This window comes from Urocitellus parryii, chromosome 5 (genome assembly GCF_045843805.1).
Source record: "Urocitellus parryii isolate mUroPar1 chromosome 5, mUroPar1.hap1, whole genome shotgun sequence".
NCBI lineage: Eukaryota > Metazoa > Chordata > Mammalia > Rodentia > Sciuridae > Urocitellus > Urocitellus parryii.
This window is the reverse complement of record NC_135535.1, coordinates 175,833,619-175,860,501: the sequence shown is the minus strand read 5'-3', so window position 1 is coordinate 175,860,501 and position 26,883 is coordinate 175,833,619. Positions and strand designations below refer to the sequence as shown.

General features: G+C 38.3%; 2 protein-coding genes across 7 annotated transcripts in view; one reads left to right on the top strand and one right to left on the bottom strand.

Annotated features, from left to right (window-relative positions):
• Hectd2 (HECT domain E3 ubiquitin protein ligase 2) overlaps positions 1 to 5,640 on the bottom strand; it is a 65,522-nt gene extending 59,882 nt beyond the window's left edge. Inside the window, exon 1 of one of the 5 annotated variants that reach the window (XM_026397346.2) lies at positions 4,698 to 5,640. In XM_026397346.2, coding sequence (XP_026253131.1) covers positions 4,698 to 4,799 — 102 coding nt within the window. In that variant the 5' untranslated portion in view covers positions 4,800 to 5,640. Of the gene's footprint in view, positions 1 to 4,234; positions 4,476 to 4,697 lie in introns of those variants that run through there. The other 4 variants (XM_026397349.2, XM_026397344.2, XM_026397345.2 and 1 more) reach the window with 4 other exon arrangements.
• The window catches only part of LOC113188834 (uncharacterized), a 74,195-nt gene continuing 52,166 nt past the window's right edge, over positions 4,855 to 26,883 (top strand). For both annotated transcript variants that reach the window (XM_077798685.1, XM_077798686.1), the window contains exons 1-4: positions 4,855 to 4,951; positions 6,135 to 6,206; positions 10,976 to 11,002; positions 23,162 to 23,252. In XM_077798685.1, the coding sequence (XP_077654811.1) occupies positions 4,855 to 4,951; positions 6,135 to 6,206; positions 10,976 to 11,002; positions 23,162 to 23,252 (287 nt within the window). The remainder of the gene's footprint in view (positions 4,952 to 6,134; positions 6,207 to 10,975; positions 11,003 to 23,161; positions 23,253 to 26,883) is intronic.

The following is a 26,883-nucleotide window of genomic DNA, read 5'->3' as shown; positions in this document are numbered from 1 at the left end:
TCCTCATTGGATTACTTGGCCCACTTTCTTTTGCCCATCCAAAGCCTATCATCCTTCAATGGCCAGCCAGTTTAAAGAATTACCTTTACTTCAAGGCCTTTCTTCACAGTTCTACCAACACTGATCTCCTTTCTCTGACCTCCTATAGGGCAAACTGTTTGTATAGCTCACTGTGGATTTTACATACTGTTTTGCTTTTCAAGCATTAGCCCTGCATACCCTGAGGTAGGGACTTTTTTAAAAAATTTTTTTAGTTCTAGGTGGACACAATATCTTTATTTTATTTTATGTGGTACTGAGGCTCGAACCCAGTTCCTCACGCATGCCAGGCGAACCCACTACCACATGAGCCACATCCCCAGCCCTGGGACTTTTTTTTTTTTAACCATTTTCTGCAACATCTTGGGTAAAGATCTACATAATAGATGTTCAATAACTAGTAGTTAGACTTTGGTTGAAGAGCCCCACCAACCCCATTTGTATACAACTTTATGCTCTTACTCAAGCTCTTTTCACCTGGTAGCTACTTGACATGTTTCCTGACCATCCCTTTGTGGGCAAACTTCCCTTTAAAATTCTTAAGCCAGGGCTACAGACATAGCTCAGTGGTAAAGAGCACACGCCCAAAGACCTAGGTCCACTCCTCAGCAACACACACACACACACACACACACACACACACACACACACAACTGGTTTCTTCTATTTGCCTTCACCTAAGTAAAAAGTAGCTCTTTCTTGAACCCACTTCATTCCCTATCCTATGGAGAATCTCCCTTTTCCTGTTCACCTGATTAAATGTTCAAGTAAACAGTCAAAACTTGTCCTTATTTGCCACTGTTATTTATAGCCCTCCTGCATTTTCTCCTTCTCCATTCACTGCTTTTCCATAATATCTGTATCAGCAACTAACTCATATTATTCTGGTTCACTCTAATCTTAACTATCATCAGTTTTTCCATATACATTTATTATTTCAAATTCTTTATTCTCCTTGACTCTGTGGAGTTGCATCACTTCTTCACAGTAGCAAGACCAAATCTCAAACACTGATAGTTCTGTGAGGGTTCTATCTTGAGCCTGTTGAGCATCTCTAACTAGAACCATTTTGCCATTTTTTTTTCAATTCCCACACTGCAACTGGTTTCTACTGTGCCTCATTCACTTAATCCAAACTTCTCCCCAATCCTTTTCAAATGTTGTTCCATGAACTAAATAGACTTGTGAGATGTGTGGGGTGAGGTGTAGTGGGTTATAGTTAAAAATACATTTTCCTGGGCCTCACCCATGAAGCTTCAAATTTAGTACATACAGTATCAATTTTAAATCTTAGCTATACCATGGGATTTATTTTTAGATGCCTGAACTTCATCCCCATGAAATTTGATTTTAAAAGCCTGCATTTGGGTCTGAATAATAATAGCTTTAAAAAGTTTCCCAGGTGAGTCTAATGAGCATCAAAGGTTGAAAACTAGTACATCAGGGTGAGATGCAAGAATCAGGACCTTAACTTACCACCAAAGTAACCCTCTGGTCAGATTTGAGACCATTGTGTTAGGAACCTCCTAGTTAGAATGCACTTCCTTCACACTTAAAGGGTTTTAGAATCTATCATTACCCTTTCCAGTATTCTTTCTCCTACCCCTACACTTTTCTTTAAACCTTAAGGATGTGTCCTCATAATCTGGTCTACTATCTACTATTATTTTTTTTTGAGTTTTCATTCTAAATTGTTTTCTACTCTTATAAATGTGGTACAATGATTTTAAAAAACCACTATTACAGGGCCACCTGAATTAAGTCATAAACTCAACCTATAGAAAAGACACCTGTTAACCTGGGGTAAAATGGAAGAATCACTAAAATGGCTTAAAGAAAAAGTTATTGATGACAATTAGATTCCTAAACAAACTCCCAGGGACTCTATTTTAATCCAGAAGGAGGCTGAAAAAACCTAACAGGCTGCAAAATATCTTTCCTTGCCTGCCCTACCACATCAGGAACCCCCCACCCCAAACACACATATTAAGGCCTTCCCTATCCACTGGTAATCTTCATTCATCATCCCAGTTATCCTGGCTTTCCTGACTTCTGGAAGAACCAAGTATATATTTTCTTGACTTAGGCTTTTCACTGCTACATATAACTCAGAATTACAGCTCTGACAATCTCTCTTTGAGACAAACACATAATCTACAATAAACTGTCATAAATTCTGTTTATAAACTGTCATTAAAACAAAACAAAACACAATGGTACCAAAACTGAAAGTCCTTATAAGTTACCAGAAACTGCTTTCAGAATCTAAGGTTTTTCTGTTCATCCCCTCTTCTTCTACTCTAACCTATGTCTTTTCAAAGTTTAATTCAAGATTTCAATTTTTTTCTTGAACTGTATTCTTTTTTTACTAGTAGTACAAATCCATAAACACTTTTTTTCACAATTACTAAATTCTACAAATTCTTGAAGAAGAAATATTTTTGCAACTCATTTGAGGTTGCAAAGCATAAACCTGACCTGAACTGACATGAGTCTGACTTTATCCCATTTAAGGTGAACACATATACATTTTCTTGCAGTTTTTTAACATGTTTGAATATAGGAAGCCTCACTGTGGATATTTTATATATATATATATATATATATATATATATATATATATATATAAAATTACCTTCCTAAAAATCTGAAAATGTACAAATTCCAAAGCCATGTGGGCCTCAGATAACATATACCTGCAACCACATTTTATCAATTTCTGTACATTTTTATTCCAAACCTTCAAATTTAGTTACAATAAGATAAATAGTTTTGGGGGAAGGTGTCTACTTCAGAAAGTAAACCCATTCACATAATTGTATAAGCACATACATTTATTGTTTTAAACAAACCACCTTAGAAATGAACTGTTGGAACACTGTGAGTTAAGAACTTCCAATACAAGGTTTAAAAACCTAGTGTACCAGGAGGAATCAGGTATATAAGAAGTTGAGTGACAAATTCCTTGAAACATTTCCCGAGGTAATCCCTAATTGCAGGTCCAATTGTAGCTATGCTTTTAAATTCATACCATTACTGTTCACGATTTGCCACATTGACTTAACAAAGTTGTTTTTAACAATTTCTAGTTTCCCAGCCCTGAGACATTTCAAAAACTTATCAAATCAAAACATTATTCCAGTACTAATACTTTAAAGAAGAGTGAGTTATTTTAGTAAGTTCTTAGTCATTTAAGAGGGAGGTTTTCAGAAATTAATTGCAAGTAGGAATAAAGAATGTATAATGTTCACTAAACTTTTACTATTTTGTCGCGCACAGTTGCATGACAAATCACAATCTTTGAATATATCAAAGCAAACTTTCAAAAAGTATTTAAATATTATGTCAAACATAAATCTCAAAACGAGAGGCTAATTTTTTATTGTGTTCAAAAGTAACCAGAGTCAAAACTACCAGCGCAAATCGGGAAAAGGGAGAGAGGGGGCTGTCCCATGACATCATCTGGCAACATGTAGTTTGAAGCCCTAGAGCGCTCTCCAAATAACCCTTCCGAAAATCCGGCTGGGAAATCATCTCTGTCAAGCTTAGGCAAGTTGAGTTTAAATAAAAGGTTCAAAAGGCCTCCCCCCACTTAAGTCACGTGTCTGTACCATATGAAAAATAAAACCATCATCCATGTATCTACCTCCCACTACCTTGAGAGCAACGGAAAGGTCACAATTAAGTGGAAACTCGCGGCAGAGCCTGTTCAATCGGAAGGGGGAAGGGAAAGAAAAGAGCGAAATATCCACACCTCCAAGGCAGGCAGGCAGGCAGGCAGGCAGCTCCGTGGAAAACCCACTCCTGCCTGCCTGACATGTATGTTCATCCAAAAGATAATGCCACTCCAGGATGCATGTCATGCCCTTAGACAAAAGTGTCGTGTGTGTGTGTGCTCGCGCGCGCGCGTGTGTGCAGGGAGCTAGGGGGTTAAGCCCCAGAAAATAACCAAAAAGGTCCATCAGAACCGGCCACCCCCAACATTTCCAGAGCGTGAAAGGTGCAGCTCGCCAAGTGTTCGAGGCTGTCCACCAGGCGCAACTCTTTCAATTCGGCCAACGAAGTCCAACCCAGGTGCATCGGCCGGGGGCAGCGCCCGGGCACCCCAGAGGAGATGCGGGCCCCGGGCGCCCCTCGCCCGACCGCCCTCCCTCCTTGCCGTCGGGGCGGCCCGCGGCCCCCGCCCCGTACCTACCGCCGTCGCGCCGGCGCCGGCGGGCACGATGGGTGGCAGCTTCTCGCGCTCCGGTTCCTTCCCTTTCTTTTCCTCAGAGGCGGCCGCCGCCACCGCCGGCGGCGCGGCAGGCGAAGGCGCCCGTTCCGCCTCACTCATGTCGGGCCGGATGGCAAGAGCGCGAGGCGGCGGCGGCGGCGGCGGCGGCGGCGGCGGCCGGACTGCTGCTGGGGCTGGCGCTGCTGCCGCCCCGGCCGCGAGAGGGCTCTGAGCTGCCGCTTCCAACCACCGCTGCCGCTCCGCCCCCGCCCGCGTCCGCGCCTCCGCGCGCGAGCCTGAGCCCGAGCCCGCGCCCTCCCGCCGCCCCCGCGCGCGCCTGGCTAGCGGATTCGGCAACGCGCCGCTCCTTCCAGTTCTTGGCCCGGCCTTCCCCGCCCCTCCCGGGTTTGCCCGCCGCGGGTCCCGGGCGCTGGCCGCAGCTAACCTCGTCCACCTCGAGGGCCCGGAGAGGAGGCGCCGCGGTCGACGCCCGGCCGCCATGTTTTCTGGAGATTGCCGCCGAAATGACGAGGAGGGGATCCCGCATAGGAGGGCCTGGACTCGCGGGCAACCAGGCGAGCCCTGCAAAGGGTCAGGCGGGGATGAGGCAAGCCCCAGTGGCACCCATAAGGCGGGCGGACGCTCAGCTTCGCCTTCACGACCGCCCTGATCAGAGGCGCCTAGGGGTACTGAGTACGGGTGAGCGCCGTGGGCCCAAGGGTCTGGGCTGGTGGTCTTGGGGCTTCTAACCACAAAGCCCCAAAGCCACGCGCCCAGGGACCGCCGCTTGCCCTGCCGATTCCTGGTCGCCCGGCAGCGAGCCTGCGCATCCTCGGGAGATAGCCTTTCTTTTCTTGGCTATTGACCTTTTGTACATTATATTTAGTGGCTTAGACCAGCAAAGGAAAAGCCCGGAGTGGGAGGAGGGGAGTGCGACATTGTGGGCCCCAACCCCACACACGCACACAATGGGGCAGGGCAGCCAGGCCACAGTTTCCATTTCTGTTCCTCCCGTCCCCCTTCCGACTGCCAAATCCGCCTCTCCCTTCCCGTCCCCACGCGCCTACGTTTGCTTTCCCCCACCCCATCCCTGTGCTGCCTCCTATTCCTTGTTCCTTTCCGTTTATAAGTTACAGATGGACATACCCAAACTCTGCTGCATAATCCTTAATAGCAGATCATTATAAAATATGGTTAAGAACGTTAAAACTGGAGAGTTTAATCATATTAAAATACCCCCCACCTCCATCACCAAAATACGTAGACAGTTTCCTTTCCTTTCTCATCGCCCCCTCCTTTTCCTTTTCTTGGTCTACTGGAGCGGCAGAGACACCTGCTGATCCAAGAGAAGGGAGGGAGTAAGAAAGGACTGTGCTGCCTATTAAAAATAGAGAATTTCTCGACATTCAGGTCTTCGGATTTTTAGGGTGAGACTTCATTGCTTAAGGTTGAATGAATTTTCTGATCAAGGACACTCAAGATTCAAATATAAGAATGATAACAAAACAAATCCAAATATGATTTTTTTTAGTCATCTGTTGTTTCTACATTCATGTATTAGTATAACTCCTAGTTGCAGTGCATGGGGAGATGGAGTTGCATGTTTTTCAAACCCAGAATTTGTAACAAGCTGATCTTGAAATAAACAATGTAATAAGTACAATAGTATTCCATATTGTCTTCAAAATGATAGTCTGATTTCAATTTGGAAAGACTTTCTAGTTTTGATGTAGTTGTTGTCACCGCCTGTTTCCTTGTTAATTAACAAAAGGTATGGAATCTGTGTCGTAAAGCCAGCAAAAGCATTTCAGTACTAATTCTTTCTGGAGGGAAATGATGTATACACATATTATAACAGCCTCCTCCTCCTTTCTTTTTTCAGAACTTTCCATCTTAAACCTGAAATACTCACCCATGGAGAGAGGAGCATGCCATTATTTTCTACTTTCAGCAGGTGGGCATGCTGATCATTGATAAAATAACAACTCAAATGTTATTTTATAAAGTGAAGCCTTTATTTTTTATTTTTTTTTTAAAGAGAGAGTGAGAGAGGAGAGACAGAGAGAGAGAAATTTTAATATTTATTTTTTAGTTCTCGGCGGACACAACATCTTTGTTGGTATGTGGTGCTGAGGATCGAACCCGGGCCGCTCGCATGCCAGGCGAGCGCGCTACCGCTGAGCCACATCTCCAGCCCAAGCCTTTATTTTTTAATACAATTCAAGATATTCTGTGCTGTTGAGTCTGGATTGATAGAGCAAATATTAGGGGGGAAGTATTATCTTTCCTATTATTTTGAGCTAGATTTAGTAATATGCTATAAAAATGCTTGGATCAGAAACCACTTGGATTACATGCTTTATGCTTTCACTTTTCATGTGTGAGACAAACAAAAGTATGTCTGTACAAGTAGTCACATTCAGTAGAACAAATGCTTAAATATTGACAAAACAAGGCAAGTCAGAAATGTTAATTTCTTCCACTGCACCAGAGTAGACAACCCATTTCTATACAAGTTCATTATCACCTGTAACTAGCTCATTGATGTTTGCTTGTACTTCCTATTAAATATATTCCTCTCAATTCACCACCCTGTCCCTCCTTTATATATGCTCCAGTTTGGGAACTGGAGAGGCTGTAGTGTGATAGCTCTGAGAGAACTTGTGGGCTTGAGAGACACATTCTTAACAGCCATGTGGTACTTCTGGCAAGTAGGGAGAGGAGATGTTTGTGGAACAGGACATACAGAGATCTTTGACTGGTCTATACAGAGGTGTAGAGAAGTTGCTTTTTGGCTCTGCTAAATGTGGCATCCACGTATAAATTTGTTAGCCTTGGAATAAATGGAGATGAGGCAGAAGAAGCTTTGTACCTTCTTAGTCCAGAGGGAAAACCTGAACTCATTAAATAGTGAGTTTTCAGGTAGATTTAGGAAGATGAAATACCTCTGGGGAATAGGGTTTTGTAGGGTGGCAGTGGGAGTTAGAGAACTCATTATTTCTGTAAAAGAAAGAAAAAGACTAGATTAAAAGGGAATAGGTGAAATTATAGATAACTTCTATTTTAATTACATACAGTAATACTAATCTAGTGAATAATAGCAAAGAAGGCTCTGGCAATCATTTAAGAATGGTATATAACTATTATGGAAGATACAGTTATGAAATAGTGCAACTCATTTTTTAACACTTTTTTATTTTTTTATTTTTTACATTTCAATTGAGGGTTGTCCTAAAGTAATAAACTTGGGGAAATGTACTTATGTTAGCCATGTTGGCATTGTTAAAAACATTGTGAGAATACTTTCTTAGGTATAATTATTGTGACTTTGAAATTCCTACTTTAAAAACAACCATTCTTTTATTTAAAAAAAAAAAAAAGAAAGCAACATGCTGGGCGCAGTGGCACATACTTGTAATCCCAGCGGCTTGGGAGGCTGAGAGAGGACAATCACGAGTTCAAAGCCAGCCTCAGCAAGGTGGATGCACTAAGCAACTCAGTGAGACCACGTCTCTAAATAAAATACAAAATACGGCTAGAATGTGGCTCAGTGGTCAAGTGCCCCTGAGTTTAATCCCTGGTACTTCCCACCCCCAGAAAAGCAACAAATTGTCATGAAAGAAAAAAATAGAAACCATAGATTAGCAAAATGAAGAAAACAAACACTATGAACCTGCCCAAATTTAGGTATTCACTAATACCCTGATCTGTATCTTTACAAAATCTTCCATAACTATTTTTCTGTGTACACACACACACACACACACACACACACGCTGTTCCTTCCTCTTTAAAAAGTAAAAACAACATACGAAAATGCAGCTATTGAATCTCTGCAACTCATTTTTTAGAATATACCCAGTGATGGGATAAATCTTTACAACCCTGGCCCACACATGTGGTCTTTGAGTACTTGAAATGTAGCTATGGTGAGCATGGAACTGAATTTTTAATTTTTAAAATTTAATTTATATCTAAATAGCCACCATTGGATAGCACAGCTCTAGAGTTGCATCTCAACTATTAAAGAACACCTCCCAAATTAGTGGCACCCTAACTAATGAGCTTTACTATATCTCAATCTCATCCTTCAGGAATATGTGTAAACCAATCTTCACCAAAGTAATGAGAACAGGGCTTAAAGAGCTCTCATAACAAGCCTAAAATATCAAATAACTTTATATATAGATAGATAAAAATATATTTGCATGTATACAATATCTTTGCATATATACAAATATCTATCATATATATGTTTGCATGTATATACAAATCTATCTCTATATATTTGCATTTGTGGGTGAATAAACTACGTTTTTACCACATCTTAGCTCAGTGCTGTGGAAATATTTTAGAACCTATTTTAGAAGAACATGTTAATAGCAATAAATATTGAAATGCCTGCATATGGTTTCTAAGGTTGCTGAAAACATCATATCAGAATGACAGGCATTGCTACTCGTTCTTCCTTTTTGTTTTGTTAAGAGAATTCTGATTTAACTTGGAATGGCATGCTGCTAAGTTAAAAGTGGTTTCTTCGCTGGACTTTCTCATGGGAAATAATGATCATGTGGCATAATTCTGGCCAATGAGGTATAAGTTGAGTATTATAGAGAAAACATTTGCTATTATTATTCTTGAAATGAGGATATGATGTTTGGATGTGATGCTGCAATCTTTGGAAGGAATCAGGAACATTCCTGAAGTTGTAGAACTTCTACAACAGCTTGGGCTGCTTATATTTGGATTGCTTGTTTCATGAATCAAATAAATCCCTATCTTGTTTAAATCCATATTAATTTTTCCTGTCACTTGCAGCTAAACACATTACTGTTACACTTAGCACATGTGCATGCATATATACATACAAACACACATATAAGCCCATAGATTTTCTTGACTTAGCTAATCTATAAACTAGTCAACTGGTTGATTTCCACTGGTGTAACCAACTGTTTTAAGGCACAACTCTAATAAAATAAAATGTATTATCTTCCTATCTTAATTCTATGGTTAGTAGTTTAGGAATTGCAATAATCTTTATGAAAGCACAGATTTTCTTTTTCAAAGTTAGAAAAGATGCTTCTATGGTTTAACTCCAACTATTGGAAAGAAGAAATTTTTGAACCGTGAAAATAGGCTTCAGTTCTGGCTTTTCTGATTTTTAATTAATTATGTGGCTTTGGCAAAATCACTCAAGTTAGTTATCTTACCCTTACACAGTGTTGTAAGGGAAAATGAGAGAACATACAAAAGGGATTTGTGAACTATGGTCCATTTTAACTTAATAAGCATTACTTGGTACTAGAGATGGTGCTCAGCACTTTTACTGGATTGTCTTATGTATTCTCAGGAACCTACTTTGAGTATTGCTGTAGAGTAGGGACTCATCCCCATTTTATACATGGAGAGATTAAGGAATCATATCTGGTAAGCTGTTCAGATTCATCTCCTAACTCTCTGCAAAGAACAGAATAGTTGCTTAATAAATTTTATGGCAGAAATGAATACATTTTGTTCCTTTCAAAATTCTGTAATTGAGCCGCATGTGTTGGTGCATGCCTGTAATCCCAGAGGCTCAGGAGGCTGAGACAAGAGAATCTTGAATTCAGCAAAAGAGAGGCACTAATTAACTCATGAGACCCTGTCTTTAAATAAAATACAAAATAGGTCTGGGGATGTGGCTCAGTAGTTGAATGCCCCTGAGTTCAATCCCTGGTATCTCCCCCACCAAATTCCATAATTGTATACCATTTAGGATATTATAACCCATAGTAGATTTGGCTATAATAGAGGACTGCAACTGAAGGCCTACTAAAGTGCCTCCTTGTTGTCCAGCATCTGAATGGAACATGTTCTACTAGAGCTACTGAAATAATTACTCTTTATTAAGGTGGAAACCAAATATAAGCATCTTGGGCTAGCCTTTTTTCTTATCTTTCAAGGTTTTTGAGGATAGATTCAGAGGTTCCCAGCTTTTAACATACTAGCATATTTTTGGCTCACAGGCTCAACAAATATTGTTACCAATATTTCACAGAGATTGCTTGTTGGGACTCTGCAAATATTACTACATTAAAACAATTCTTTGATTGACAGAGTGCATTCTGGAAAGATTTTAGTAAATTAACACATCAGGTATTGGAGTTTAATTTTTTCAAGATTTTTAAGATATATACAAGGTGATTTTTGTTTGCTTTTTGCAGGATGGGGGAATTGAAATCAGGAGGATTCTACCATTGTGCTCAACATTCCTCCCCTTTTTATTTTTTAGTTTGGGACAGGGTCTTGCTAAGTTGTCCATGTTGACCTTAACTTGCAATTCTCTGGCTTTTGGTATCAGGGTAATGCTGGCCCTATAAAATTAGTTTGGAAATGTTCTCTCCTCTTCCACTATTTGAGAAAGATAAATTTTCTTTAAATGTTTGGTGGAAATTACCAGTGAAGCTATTGGGTTCTAGGCTTTTCTTTGTTAGGAGGTTTTTATTTACCAATTCAGTCTCCCTACTCATTCTTAGTCTGTTTAGAGTTTTTATTTCTTTTTGAGTCAGTCTTAGTAGAGTTTATATTTCTGAGACTTTTCCATTTCTTCTAGGTTATACAATTTATTGTCATATAATTTTTCATAGTTTTTAAATGATTCTTTAGATTTCTGTGGTATCAGTTATAATGTCTGCTCTTCATTTACAATTTATTTGAGTCTCTTCTTCCTTTTTTTTTTAGATTTTTCAATGCTGTTGATCTTTTCAAGTAAGCCAACTCTTCGTTTCATTGATAATTTATTTCTCTTGTCTATGTTTCATGTATTTCTGCTCTTACCTTTATTATTTCCTTCCTTCTGCTAACTTTTTCTAGTTCCCTGAGGCTTAAAGTTAAGTTGCTTATTTGAGATCTTTTATATTTTTCCTCTTTTTCTTTGTCTCTCCCTTTCCCTCCCTACCCCGGTATTTGTATACATATTTGTAAATTTTCCAATTTTCCTGCTGTTATATGTTTTCCTCCAAGTTTCAAATTTTATACCATTTCAAATTTTAAATCATTGTGGTTGAAAAAGATACTTATATGGTTTCAGTCTCCTTATATTTTTTTAAGAGTTGTTTTGTGTTCTAACATATAATCTATCCAGGATAATGTTCACAGAATGTATACTTGAAAAGAATGCACATTCTGCTGCTGTTGGATGCAATATTCTGTTATGTCTATTTGATCTATAATGTCATTCAAATCCTCTATTTCCATATTAATTTTCTCTCTTGATGATCTATCCATTGTTGAAAGCAGGATGTCTAAGTTCCTTACTATTATTATACTACTATTTCTTCTTTCAGGTCTGTTTCTCTTTTGCTTTATATATGTAGGTGCTCTGATGCAGGTAGCATATATTTACAATGGCTATATCTTTTTAGTGTACTGACTCCTTTATCATATAATTAACTTTACCTCTTGTTATTCTTTTTGACATACTCTATTTTATGTGCTATAAGTAGCTACCTCTGTTTTCCTTTGTTTAACATTTGTATGGGGTATCTTTTCCATTTCTTCATTTTTAGTCAATGTGTTGTCCTTAAAGCTGAATGACTCTCTTATAGGCAGCATATAGATGGGTATTGTTTTCTCTTTTCAGTTCATTCCTCCACTCTGTCGTTTGATTGGAGAATTTAATCCATTTACAATTAAAGTAATTATTGATAGATAAGGACTTAACTATTGCCATTTTGTTAATTGTCTTCCAAATGTTTTTTAGCTCCTTTGTTTTAATATTCCTCTCTTACTGTCTCTCTTTATGATTTGATGCTTTTCTGTAGTGGTATGCTTTGATTCTATTCTGTTTACCTTTTGTTGTGTCTAACATGGATCTTTTCATTGTGCTTACCATAAATAAGACATATAAAAATTTTAGGGTTGCAATAGTCTAAGTAACAACTTAACTCTATATACAAAAACTCTTTAATTTAATCCCCCACATTTTATTTTTTTGATGCCACAGTTTGCATCTTTTTATATTGTATATTCAGTAGCAAATTATTGTAGCTATAGTTATATTAATAAGTATTTTGTTTTTTAATTTTTTTCTACTAGGGTTAAAAATGACATACATACCACCTAACATAACATTAAAGTATTTTGAATTTGATTATATTCTTGCCTTTACAATGAGTTTTCACATATTTTCATAATAATGCCGGGGTTCACAGTGCAGCTTGCAGGTGGCTCTTCCTCCATGTCCCAACTGGGGAGTCAGAGAGATGGGCATGGGGAATCCTTAAGGCTCTTAGGAAATTTCACTCCACTTTTCCTGCTCAGTGGTGTCTTTGGTAGGCATGGTGCTCTTCCGTGTCTCATTTTTATTCATCTAGGCCTTACCGAGCTCCTCTTCCTGCCCTAGCGTTGCTGCAGCAAGAGACCTAAACCCCTTTATAAGGAGGCTCTGGTGGGAATGAACTCCCTCAGCTTTTGTTTGTCTTTATGTATCTTCATTTCTCAAGGACCACTTTGCCTTATTTAGAGTTTTCTTGGTTGGAAGTTTTAGTCTTTTAGCACTTAGAATCTATGATCTTAATCTCTTGTAGTTGGTAAGATTGTTGCAGAGATCCACTGACAGTCTGATGGAGGGTTCCCTTGTAATGTAATGAGTTGTTTTTTTCTTGCTACACTTAAAATTCTCCTTTTCTTTAATTCATGGCAATTTAATTATAATGTGTCTCCATGAAGATGTTTTTATGTTTAATCTATTTGGGGTCCTTGGGCCTCATGAATCTGGAGGCATTTCTGTCTTCAGATGTGGGAGGTTTTTCTGTAATTACTTTTTAAAATATACTTTCTGCCCCTTTTCTTTTTCTCTGCTTCCGAGACTCTCATAATGTATATATTGATCTACTTGATGATGTCCCATAATCCTGTAGACTTTCTAGGTTTTTTTTAATTATTTTTTTTTCTTTTTGTTCTTCTGATTGGATAAATTTAAAATAACCTGTCCTCAAGCTCAGCAATTCTTTCCTGTAGGCTTTGTCAGCTGTTGAGGCTCTCTGGAAACTTTCATTTCAGTTATCATGTTCTTTAGCTCCAAAATTTTTGTTTGGTTCTTTTGCATGGTTTCTTACTTGAAAATGTCATATCAGAAGCGGTGGGAATAATAGGGTTGTCACTAAGAATCCAGATTTGTTCTCAGAAAGGTGTTGCCAAAAGAAGTTTTTATCATTATGTTAGAAAACTATATGAGTATCTCCTTCACAATGAAAAAACTGGTCAGAGATAAGAAAAAGTGAGAAAATTAATGTTCTGTGAGGGAACCAGTGATTGAAAATTCTATTCTACCATCCTGCTGATGCCACTCTGTAATTGATTTTTAAAGGGCAGGCAAATGTGAAGTTGGGATTTTCAGTATCACCATTTTTAGGCAGAAGCATTCATACTAATGACATACATGCACATGTTAAATCTTCACAACTAATGAGGTGATTTAAGCCTTACTGGAGCTATTTCAGTCATATATTTCTTCATAGGAGGCTGGCATGCTGAGTCACTTCATCAACCATCATCCTATGAAGTAGGGATTACCCACATAAGGACACCTTCCAGGATGTCAATGAGTTCCTAGCTTCAGGGGATCCAAAATTGTATTCTGATGATTATGAACCATTTTTTTCTTATCTATGACCCTTCTTTTCACTGCAAAGGAGATTTATTTAGTTGCAGAAAGCTAAGTGGCACTAAAAATCTACTTTTTAGGAAATATGCTGTCAATGTAGAAGTATTAATATATTTGTAAAAAAGCTCATAGTGAAAGTCAAGATGTTTCATAAGTACCTTAATACTCATATGCTTTTGTAATTCATACTGATTAAAACCTCTTTGAGACCCATTTCTAAGGACAAATCTGGTCCTAAGAGAGATATATAAGAGTTTTGACATTACATTGGAATTTCTGGGCTTGCAAACAAATGTCTCATCAATAGCAATAGACAAAAGAGTCTACAAGCCCAGAAAATCCAGGGTAATGTCAAAACTCTTTATTTCTCACTGTAAGTTGTGTAACGCTGAGTGTTTTAATTTTAGAGGCTCTTACCAACTTTCCTGTTGGTAAAAACAAGTCACCAAGTAACCAATGTTGTTAACTTACTGCAGAGTACACAACAATATATTTGATTTGGTGTCTTAAATATAAATTAATTGAACTATCCCTAAGGAGTTTACAGACTAGTACAGTGGTCCTCAAACTTGTTTGAAAAATTGAATTGTCATCTCAAATAGTCAACAGTCAGATCCAAAAATTTAAACTAACAATTCTTTTATTCTTCAGCTCCATAAAAATGCTGTATAAAATTGATAGGCTTATTTTTTTGTCTTTTCAGATATCTGCACATCATATGTATCCATATTTTGTTGATGAAATAGTGGAATGTTTAATTTTAATGAAAGCCAGTTAAAAATGGATAACAGAATTACTTTGGAGAGCTTATTAAAATTCAGACTTTACCTAGAGATTAAAGTTGTCAAGTTGCAAAATTATCATGGAGGTTGGTGAAAGGGTGGATCTTCACATTGTATTCTATGAGAATGACTTTCCTGGGAATGTAAGTGTACTGCCTTTGTGGCTATAGAGTCTGAGAAGTATATAGGCATTGTGGTGTTTTCTCATCAATTTCTCCTTATCTTGTTCATACACATCCTCCCATTCTTACCTAGTGTGCTTTAGAAGGTGTCTCCATGTCTGGATATAGGTGTAGGCACATTGCTTAGAGTTAATTAGTGTGAGCCCATCTCATGACTGAATTATTCAGCTCAGGAATGGGCACTTGACTCAATTCAGGTAAAGAAGTATTTTCTATTTTAAGGGAGAATGCTTCTTTAGAGTTCTTGCAGAAACAACCTCCTCTTTTTTCTAAGATGTGATACAGGAAGCAGATTCTCAGGGAATAGAAGATAGCTCTCTTCAGAATGAAGCTGATACCATGGAGGGTGGAGAGGAAAAAAATAAAGCATTTTTTTTTTGCTGACATTGACAATTCACTGAACTTATTTATAAAATCTCATTTAATCTCCTTTCATTTAAATTTTTTTCATTTGTTGTTGTTGTTGCAAACAATAAAGTAAATCCTAGCTGAATGGTAACTTTGGGGTGAGCCTAGTATTCCTCATTTTTAATAAGCTACAATAGGTGATTCTGAAGTGGGTGGCATTGTGCCTAGTGTAATGTTTGGACAGATATCATTTCAGAGAGTAAAGGTCCTTACTTCATAAACTTTATTTTAGAAACTTTAAAGGAAAATATGTTAAATTCATAAGAATTTAACATTTTGATAGTTTGAGTTACTTGTTTGTAATATATCTGACAAAGATAAATGCTCTCAAAACTTAAAATCATACATTTTCTGCTTGTTAGCATAAAAAGTGATTTCATGGCAGCCACAATGACACAAATTTTATGCCTTTTGTATGGTAGATAAAATGAGTTTTAAGCAATCACTAATGAAAACTGAATTGCCATCTCAAATAGTCAACAGATCCAAAAATTTAAACAAAACTGACAGTTCCTTTAATCTTCAATTCCATAAAAAATGCTGCATAAAATTGATAGGCACCATTATTACTGTTTTTTCCCCAAATATCAGGTCACCATATCTATCTATATTATGTTGATAAAATGGCAAAGTGTTAAAATTTAATGAATGACAGTTAAAAATGGACAAAAGAGGGGCTGGGGATGTGGCTCAAGTGGTAACGCGCAGGGCACTGGGTTCGATCCTCAGCACCACATAAAAATAAAATAAAGATGTTGTGTCCACCGAAAACTAAAAAATAAATATTAAAAAGTTTCTCTCTCTCTCTCTCTTTAAAAAAATGGACAAAAGAAAATCATTGTTTATTAACTCAAACCTTAGAGGATTGAGCATTAAAATATTTTGGTAAATGAGAATTCATTAATATTCTTAATTGAATTTATTTCAGTTACTTGGAAGTACTCAATGTATCTGCTATTTACATTTTTACTCTCCTGAAAAGTGTATGTTTTATGGGGAAAAGACATAAAAGGAAGGGGATGAATACAATTTTAATGTATTTCAACTTGCACTTTTAAAACACCTTAATTTCTTAAATAAATGAATATGATATTACAGCACTTATCTTTGGCATGAGTCTGAAATCTTTTTGTCTGGCAATAGAGGTCTCTAAATCCCTTGAGGCAGAAATTCCATTGACAGCAAGGTATGCAGAATTTTAAGATGGTCCCTAGTCTCACCCTCCTACCCAGAACCTGTGATGAGACCTCACTTCTGTGATTGTTTTATATTGTATGACACAATTGATCTTAAGACAGAGAGATTATCTAAGTGGGCAACAGAAATCAGAAAGACTCAGTGTGAGAAGGGGTCCATGTGCCATTGCTGGCTTTGATGATGTAGGGGGCTACATCTTAGTAACTTAGAGAGGGAATCTTAGTGACTTTAAGGAACTGAGAGAGAGGTCCCTGGCTGGTTGCCAGCTGGGAAACAGGGACCTCAGCCTGGCTTCATGGGACTGAATTCTGCCAACAACTTGGATGATCTTAGAACAGATTCTTCCTGGAGTCTCCAGAAAAAAGCCAGATAGCTGACATTTTGACCTTAGCCTGTGGGTCTCTAAGTAGAGAACCAAGCCAAACCTCCCTGAACTTTTGACCTATAGATCTGTAAGATCATATATGAATATTGTTTTTAGCTGCTAAATTTGTGGAATTTTTGATACCACAAAAACTAGAAAACTAATATAGTCAGGAAATTTGTGACTAGAATATTCAAGGTAGAGGGGACCTAAAGAGCTTCTATCCACTGGTATCCTAAACAAAGGAGTTCCCTAAACACTGGAAACTGTGTGAAACTCAAGCTGTTTTAAAACTTTAAAAAGCTGAAATTAAGTAATACAAATATTGTCAAATACTGCTGCACAGGCTTACTTAATCTTGATAAATCATCCTGTTCCTTTGTTTTCACTCCTACTGAAACACAAGCACTACTTGGGCAGGGACATTGACTCCTTTGTTCACCACTGTCCCCAGTGCCAAGTGCGGAACCTGACACCCAGTAGGCACTTAATACACATTTATTGAACAAATAAATAAATGATTAAGGCTAGAATTATATCCGTCAGTATTAGAACAATTATTCAACTGTTGGCAATTATTTATGCTTGAATTCATTAGAAAGATTATAATAAACTTATTTGATGTAAAAATGCAGTTAGATTGGCCATTTGAAACAGGCTTCATGAGTGTGTTAGTTAGGTTTTCATTGCTGTGACTGAAATACCTGACAGAACAACTTAGGGAGAAAAAGTTTATTTTGGGCTCATGGTTGTAGAAGTTCCAACCCCAGTTATCCAACTCCATCACTTTGGGCCCAGGGTGAGGCAGAACTTCATGACAGAGGGGCATGGTAGAGGGAAGCTGCTTAACTCATGGCCACCAGAAAGCAGAGAAAGAGAAGGAGGAACCAGGGGGACATGATATAATCCCCAAGGGACATCTGCAGTGATCCACCTCCTGCAGCCATGCCCTGTCTGCCTACAGTTTCCACCTAGTTAGTTCTTTCATATTATTAATCCATCAAATGGGTTAATCTGATTAGGTTACAGCTCTCACAATTATTTCACCTTCTACATTATCATAGGAGCTTTTGGGATCATCTTATATCCAAACCATAACAATGAACAATGGAGAGTAATAAAAGGATATTAGTTATTAATTTTGGGGTTTTAAAACATTATTTTTGTTTATTCTTCCTAAAAATACAGGTGAGAGAATGGGAGCTCGATTTAGGCTAAGTAATAAATATCTGATAACCAAATTGTGGTACTGGCTTTGCATGTTTATAATAGAAAATTCTTTAATCACACAAGAATCCATCCAAGTTTAAAACTGATAAGTAGTGCTGCTAAATCAGCTGTGTGAACAGAAAATGAAAACAGACTAAAAATAGTAGGTTTCAGATTCACAGTCACCAGAACATGAACTCAATTTCATTTTGTTTAATGAAAAAATCTACCAAAAACTATGTGTAAGATATTAATACATATTCTTTGTGTTAGAAGCATGAGCAAACATGCTCTGACCTTCTAGAAGTTCCAGTCTAGGAAGGGTTCTTAAAGTAGAACATGAGGGGCACTATTATGGAGGTACACGCAAAGAACTATGGTAGCAAAATCAATGTGGTGTTTGTTTCTGTATTTGTTTTATAGTTAGAAGTGCCTGGAAAAATTTTGTGGGGAAAGGCTTCACTGAATAAGCATTCTCTGGCAGCATGGCAATGGTCACCAAGTAGCCTTCAATGTTTATTTACAATAAACAGCAGGGATGGCTCATCAGAAACTTGACATTTGGATTTTTGTCTCATCAGTGGCCTGGAATCTAAACAAGGAAAAGTAGCTTATAGAATTGGTATGCCTCAGAAATAAGCATTGTTTTTAATTTAACCTAATATTTTTGTGTAACTAGGAATTGAGCCCAAGTCATCACATGGGCTAGGCACTAGGCAAAGTGCTATGTTTCTGAGCTCCATCCTGCCTCAAAAGTAAATATATAGAAACTTCTTAGAATGAATGCTGGACTTGATTTTTGGCTTCCTGGGTTTCATAAATGCTTATTCCCTTGTCCCTAGGTTTTTTCTTAAATATAATGATGCTTGACTTCACCCTCAGAACAATATAGAGACCCGGGATATTTTTAAAATGTTAAAGATATAGCACTGATTTATTCAGATAGCTGCTTCATATCTTGAGGGATTGAAAGAACAACTCCCATCTTTTCTCCTGGCCAGGGAATTAATCCCAGACTCCATACACTGGCAAGTCTGTTTCAAGTGTTCTTTTTTACATTTGTGGAATGTTTCCTCAATATTAAATGCAGAATTGATGAAAAACATGGCAAAATGTACAATGAACATCTGAGAAATTAGATACATTTTTTAAAACTACTTCTGTTACCTGGAAAGGCATCTACAGTGTATAGTAATCTTGATTACATTGCCCTCTGGTGGTGATATGAGATTATGAAGTGCAAGAAGCATTCTCCTTTAGGTAGTCTTATTCAACATTTATTGAGCATCTATTGTACACCTAGCATCGACAGGTTGGCTCTGAGGCTACTGAGATGATGAAAACATAGTTATACTCTTGTTTACTTCTAAGTCTAACAGAAGCTGCATTGCAACAAAATAGAGCAGAAGTACTATAAAGATTCGTGAGTGTTCTGAGGAAGAAATAGTCAAAATTTCCCTCGTACAATCTAGATGGACTTTTTAAATTCATTGCATTTGAGCAGCACCTTGAAAAATGCATAGGAGTTTTTTTGCGTGCATGTCTGTATGTGTGTATGTACACATTTATGTAATAGAATTGGTATGCCTCAGGAACAGCCTGTGTGCCAGAAGCCAGTCATTAAAATGCAGGGTGTGCTCAGGTGACCATTAGGTGCCATTCGTGTGAGATTCACAGTGTGTTTCAACCAAGTGTGACCATCCTGCTTCCCCACTATCACACCCACAAAATCCTTCTCAAACTTAGCTCAGGTAATATATTAGAAAGGTTCAAATAAACTAATGAAAGGCATTTCCATCATAGTCAAGATTTTGCTCCACCATGGTTCTATCATGATTATTTATAATGTGTATATGTATCTTCTATTTAATAAAATATAATAATATATGTATATATAATGAAATATAATTATATGTACATCATTGTTTTCTTAATCTAGATACCTGTTGTTATGATGCATGTTCTCATCCTCTTCTTTCCTGGGCATATAACATTGACTTTCTTTTACCAGTCTCTTTAAAAATTCATATTGTTTCTTGATTTTATGGGGGGGGAATTAGAGCTTGAAAAATAAACCTACTTAATCACCAAAGTCCAGTGGATTTGTTGACTTACATTATGGATGAGGGTCTTTTTCTGGCCTCTGGGCCAAAACTCATGCAAAGTCCTGTGCTATTCCCATCTCAGCTACCATTTGGCTCATGTGCCTTAGGCAATTTCTCCTAGTGTCCATGTGTTTTATCAGGTCTGTGGAGTGAGAAATGGAGGGAGGGGTGAACAGGATAATTGTCTATGACTTCCCTCTGTAAGGGCAACATCTGGTAGGCAAGCAAACTTGGGTTCTGGAGGCAGGCAAATCTAGGTTTAAATTCTGGCTCTGCAATTTACTGTGTGATATTGGCAAGCGTCTTGGTCTCCTGTAAGTTTCCTCACCTGTAGGTACAAGATATTGATATCTAGCTCCAGGATTGCTAGAGGGATTAATAAGAATATGTGAAAATGCTTGGAACAGAGAAAGTAATCAATGAAGATTTTCCTTCTCAATTCCCCTCATTCATGAGACAATCACCAGCTGTATAATACTTCCACTTAAATATAGGGATGATAAAACAATTTTTATGTATATTCCATTTTTCTGAAACTACCTAATATCTATGGACTCACCATCTGAAACTTAATCTCAAATGCCTCATCTCATTTTGGAACCTTACACAGCTCAGTAGGTAGGGATCTTAACATCTCTTGCCCACCATTTTTTGAGAGTCTGCTCTGTGCCAAATAAAATACTAGGATTAAAGCATTCAATCACTGCCTCCCCCACCCCCACTCCCATCTAGTGGGAGGAATTAGCTGGTAAAACCAGCTACAACTGGGCTTGCTAAGTGGCAAAGGAAGGGTATTAACGGGGAGGACATCAGGAAGTGCACCTACTTTAGTTGACCTTTGGAGTGAAGTGGGAAGGTAAACTGAATCAGGCAGGAGAAGTAGGGAGATGGGAGGAAGAGAGGGAGGGGAAAGGGGGGACTGGGGAAGAAGAGGATGGTGGGAGTAAACATTTCCAGGAAGAGGAAACACAAATTGTTGAAGGTAAATAACAAAGTCCACACTTGTGATCATATAACTCTTCAAGGGCATCACATTTTGGTCACCCATTAGGTGTGTGGTAGCCTTAGAGTTGTGAAACAAATGGGCTTTGTAGCCCAGGTTACGGAACATCTTTAAAAACAAAACAAAACAAAATGAAACAAAACAAGCAACAACTGTTGCCTCTGTCTGAAATAACCTAGCCATGTTCTAGTTAAGCACAAATCAAAATCATTAATTAAATCACTAGCATCTCTAGTACTAGTTAAAGAAGCAGTTATTGTTTTTGGAGTCACGGTGCTGATACCATTTCATATAACACAGATATTCCTATGAGGCATTTTTTTTAAAAGAAAGTGATACATTTCTTTAACTATAATTAGTACCCTTAAAAGTAGGAACAGTTTCTTAGCTAACAATATGATTTATTTATTCATTCTGCCCTTACCCATTCCATCCATGCAACCCAGCTATTCAGCAGATGTGGAGGTTTTGGATTCACTCCTCCTTTTGCTTAGCTACAAAGGAAGCTCTCAAAAATTAGAATGCCAATTGTAAGGAGAAGGGGAACTGCAGTGTGAGGAACAGGCTTCCAAGCTACGATGGCGATGAAGATGTGCTGTGAGATGCACAGCAGATTTTTTTTTCCCTCCCCAACTTGGGCAGGGTGAATTCTCCAGCCTTGATTACTGGCATGAACAACCAAAGAGCTGCATTTTTAGAGACTTTTTTTTTTCTGAAGGGGTGGGGTGTGAATGTTTGGTGTGTAGGATTTTTCCTCCAAGAATAATTTTAGCACCAAAAATGCATCAAATTATTTCAAATCCTGGCAAGTTTTAAAATATGAGTGGGTGATTTAGGGAAGATCTATTCTCAAGAAATAACAATGGTGTCAGCACAATCCAAGAGACTTGGAAAAGAATTTACTCTCTCTCTCTCTCTCTCTCTCTCTCTCTCTCTCTCATTCTTTCACTTCCCAGAAATTGAAATTGATTTAACACATTGAGATTATGTTACTTGGGTGTTTCTTTTAAATGCCAAGGAACAAATTTACTTTGGCATTGGAGGAAAAAACAGTTCTAACCCATAAAAAAAGAGGGCATGGAGTTTGGGCTTAAAAAGTATTATGGCAAAATTGCTGTTACAAGTGTAACCCTTTTCCCTGTTCTCCACTCCCTCTCCTTTCTGAGGTTTTCCTCATGGAATATCAAAATCAACGGGGCACCAGGCATGATGGTGCATGCCTGTAATCCCAGTGACTTGGGAGGCTGAGACAGGAGGATAGCAAATTTAAAGTTAGCCTGAGTGACTTAAACCTTGTCTCAAAATGGAATCAAAAGAACTAGGGATAGGGCTGGGGTTGTGGCTCAGTGGTAGAGCGCTTGCCTTGCATGTGTGAAACCCGGGTTCGGTCCTCAGCACTACATAAAAAAAAAAAAACAAAAAAAAAAAAAACCAAAGATATTGTGCCCATGTATAGCTCAAAAAATATTTTTTTTTAAAAAAGGACTGGGGATATATAGTTCGATGGCAAAGGATCCTTGGATTCAATCCCCAGTACTACAAAAATAATAGTTTAAAAAATCAATGGAGTTTAAAAATTTTTAATAAATCAATTGGGCAAGTAAAATAGAGATTCAGGAGATATACCAATTGTCCTGCATGGTTTCAGAACATACATACGAGGACAAAAATGAAACACCCCAAAAGAATAAGTAACTATACATTAGCACATATAATTACTCATATTTGCTTGTATTCCTAATTCTCCTTCTCTTAATTTCTCCTCCTGTCTTACAAGTATTGAGAAAGGACTGCAAGATGTATTTTCCTAGGCACAATATCTTCCCAGGTGGGCGCCATTGTCTGTGGTAGCAGGTAAATAGTAGATTTGAATTGACTGCTTTATTTCTTTGTATTTCAGAGACCAGAACAACCTAGGAGCTCAATTTAATAGTTCTGTGCATTGACAGGCTGAAAGTTAATCTACACATACATACACTCAGTCACCAGACTTTCAAAATATTTCTACAGGACCAAACAATGACTCCCCAGTGTTTGCAACCTGGGGTTCTCTGGATCACAGACTCAGGGAAGCAGCTCCTCTTTTCCTCATTTGGTTGAGGTAAGTACCTTTCTAGTTATGGTGGAGGTCCTTAAAGCCATTGGCAATTCTTTGCCTCCTAGTCTATCCCTTATTAAATTCCCCACCACTGCTCTGTTCCAGCTCCCTTATTTCTGCTGTTTCCCAAACTCTTCTGAGGCTCTTCTCTTATAAGGGACCTGGCCATTGATTTTAATCAAGATCTTAGGCCACATTATTTGAACCTCTTAGCTTCTCTTGTCTTTGCTTTAAATCTTCTTTTTCTTTACAACTCTGAGGAAGAACTACTCCTTACGGTGCTGAGTAGACAGTTAACAGTATCTTGTCCTCTGGTCACAGTTTATTACAATATGAGTCAAAGTCAGACCATCCAATGGACAATCTGGTTTTCCATTTGAAAAGTAAAATAAGCAAAAGATGGGAATTAATGTCTTTACACAGGTTTCACCCTAAAACTGCTGTGGAGTCAGGCGTGGGGTAACAGTCTGGGCCATGCATTGGGAAAGCAAAAAGTAGAAGGAGGATGAAGCAGGTAATAGGGAGCAGGTGTGGGATGTTAGTGACCCCAGAGTGAGCAAGATGAAGGGAGCGGCTTCCAGATCACTGACTGGTTCCCATGAAGCTGTGCTTTCATTCTCAGTTTCTGGGAAATGCCCTCCAATACTGTCAATAATCCCCATTTTTTACTTGTGCTAGTTCAAGTGGGTGTCTGTTTCATGCTAACTTTCTGGTTGGCCACTCTCTGCCAAGGTTGAGAAATCTTGGCACTATTAATATATTGGGCAAGTAATTGTTTATTGGGAAAGAGGTGGTGTGTGCATTATAGGATGTTTATTAGCATCCTTGGCCTCTATCCACTAAATATCAGTGTCTGCCACTCCCAGTTGTGACAATCAAAAATATCTCCAGGATACTTAAGCCCCAACTTAGTAGGATGTCAAGCATCTGGAGCTGTTCTGCCCCGAGTAGCAAGGGGGCCTGGAAGTGCTGTGGTCAGGGAAGTGAGAGGTGGGGACTACGGCCTGGTGAACAGATAGGGCCCACTGGGGGTTGGTAAGGGAGTGGACTGGTTGGTTGGGCATTTTGTACATATTCTACTTTTCTTTCTTAACCTGGAGACTTGTTTTGGCATTTCTGCCTGTCTCATTCCCTGAGATCTGGTGAGACATAGAAGGCCAGAGTTGGAGAAACTCTCCAGTTGCCTGGAGAGACCTCATTTTATGGGAAATCTTAAGATGTCCGAAATGCATGTGGATACTGGAGAATCAGGTAAGAAAACTAAAAAATAAAGATATAATACTGAGGTCATCCTGCTTCCCATATAATTGGAAAGGAACAAGGGGAGAGGTGAGGCCATCCTGAGGAGGGGTGTGACCAGCCTGAAGAGGGGTATAGGCCTGGCTCTGGATAGCTGCAATGATGTGAAATCTCAGAAATTATACTGACACAGATTCCTACAGTGCTTGTACTTTTTTGGATTTAATTTTGCATAGTTTCTAATAAAAGACTAAAACATTTAAAACCAACTAATCAACCAACAAACCAATAGTATCTGCAGTCATTGCCAAATGTCCACTGAGGGGCAATCTCATCCACAGGTGAAAACTTCTGTCTAGGCTAATCCCTCCTTAGGCTCTCAATGCTGGTTGCTCTTTTCAGCCCTAGGATGTACCATAGCAATGCTTTTATTTTCACTTATAAGCGTGCTCTAATATCCTCTATTTTTCATTGATTAGTTTTACTTTCTAGCTATTTTCTCCCTTTTCTCCTTCCCTTTATGGTTGAACTAAGTTTACTGTCTTGTGCTTACTCTTTTCAACTTCAACCAGTCAGATTTCCCTGTTGGAATCTCTAGGACTCAACACTATTTTTTTTCAGAAAGTCTCTTCTGACCTCATTCTTCAATAAATCCAATGTATTCATAGGAACCCTACCCTTCACCTGCAACCTCTATGCCACCGTTGCCATCTATTCACCTGTGCTATTGGACTAGACTGACTTGGAGAGAGCAAAGCACCATATTCTTTGACAGCTATATTCAGCGAATTTTTAGCTTTCCTAGTATAGCAAAATGTACTCACAAAACAGTAGGAAAATTATCATAGAAAAATGTAACAAAATTCTAACTTGAGTATCATTAAATATTAAATACAGGAAACACATTTACTTAGGGAATTATGGCAGATCCAGTCTTGATATTATAGGGAATGGAGAAAAAATAATATTTGCACTCAAAAAGTTTATATTCTAATTACAAATCCAATGCATATGCATATGACTATATATGCAGATGCATATGCATAAGATAATATATAATGGATTTGTATTATAGGATATAGATAACAAATACTATACAAGTTAAGAGGAGAACTAGCTTTAGATTACCTTATATGCATAGTCATCCCTGTGTCTCTGCAGCTTCTGTATCCACAGTCAATTGACCTTGGACCAAAAATATTTTGAGAAAAAATCTATCAGTAATGAACATGTACAGATATTTTTCTCATCCCCACTCCCTAAATAATATAGTATAACAACTATTTCCATTTATATTGTATAGGTACTATAAGTAATCTAGAGAAGATTTAAGATATACAGGAGGATACATGTAAGTTATATGCAGATACTGGTTGATTTTATATAAGGGACATGAGCATCTGTAGACTTTGTTATATGAGGGCAGGAAGTCTTGGAACCAATTTCCCATGGATACTGAGGATGATTGAATGTACTATTTTTGCCATTCTCTGAGAATAGCCACATAACAATTACTTAGTGAATATCTGCAACATGCCAGCCTCTAGGTAGAGAATTTGACACTATTTGCTTTGTTGTACAGGGAATGAGATATTGAAAGGGACTTTTCTAGAGATCTTGGACTTGGTAAGCTCTTCAAATCTGAGAGCAATGGACTAAGAAACCCTATATTTTTAATTAGAGTTATTGAAAACACCCCTGCCAGACTAATTGAGAGGATAGTTGGTAGGTAATTGATATAACAAGGAGGAAGATAGAGGCTGGAGGAAAGTAAAACTATTTCCTATATTTTCTTCATCAAGTTCAGGAGGTTAACAAACTGGCTGAATCCAAAACCCTGAGAAGTATGATCATTGTCTGATAATGCTGAAGTTCAGAGGACTTTAGTTCCTTGTGTGAGGTCTCATGGCCCAAGAGTTGAGATCTCAGAGCTGGAACCCTGGGGCCTATGATATTGTGCCCAGTGCTCCCTCTATGTCAGCTGTTCACTTAAACAGAGCAAGGTTTGAGGATGACATTTTTTAAAAAGGTAGATAATTTAGAAGAGAGTACAGGTGATGGCTCTGAAGGCAGGTATGTGTGACGTCTTGGGATACTGTACCAAGAAGGGTCCATATGCAGAGGACAGTCCAAAGTAAAGTCAGTTAAGGAGAAGTTAGGTTACTGAGATGCACTGAGATCTGAAAAGGGGAATCTGGTTCCAGCTGTCCTAGTAGGACTCTGAGCCAGCAAGTTAGATAATGAAAATGGTTCATGAAGGTGGCCTAATAGGGTTGAGGGAAGACTCAACCCAGAAATTGGACCCTCTCAGCAGCTAGGGTGTGAGAGATAATGAGGGTTAGAATGATGATGGTAGCAACAGAAATTGGCAGAACAAAATAACAGTGGGAATAAG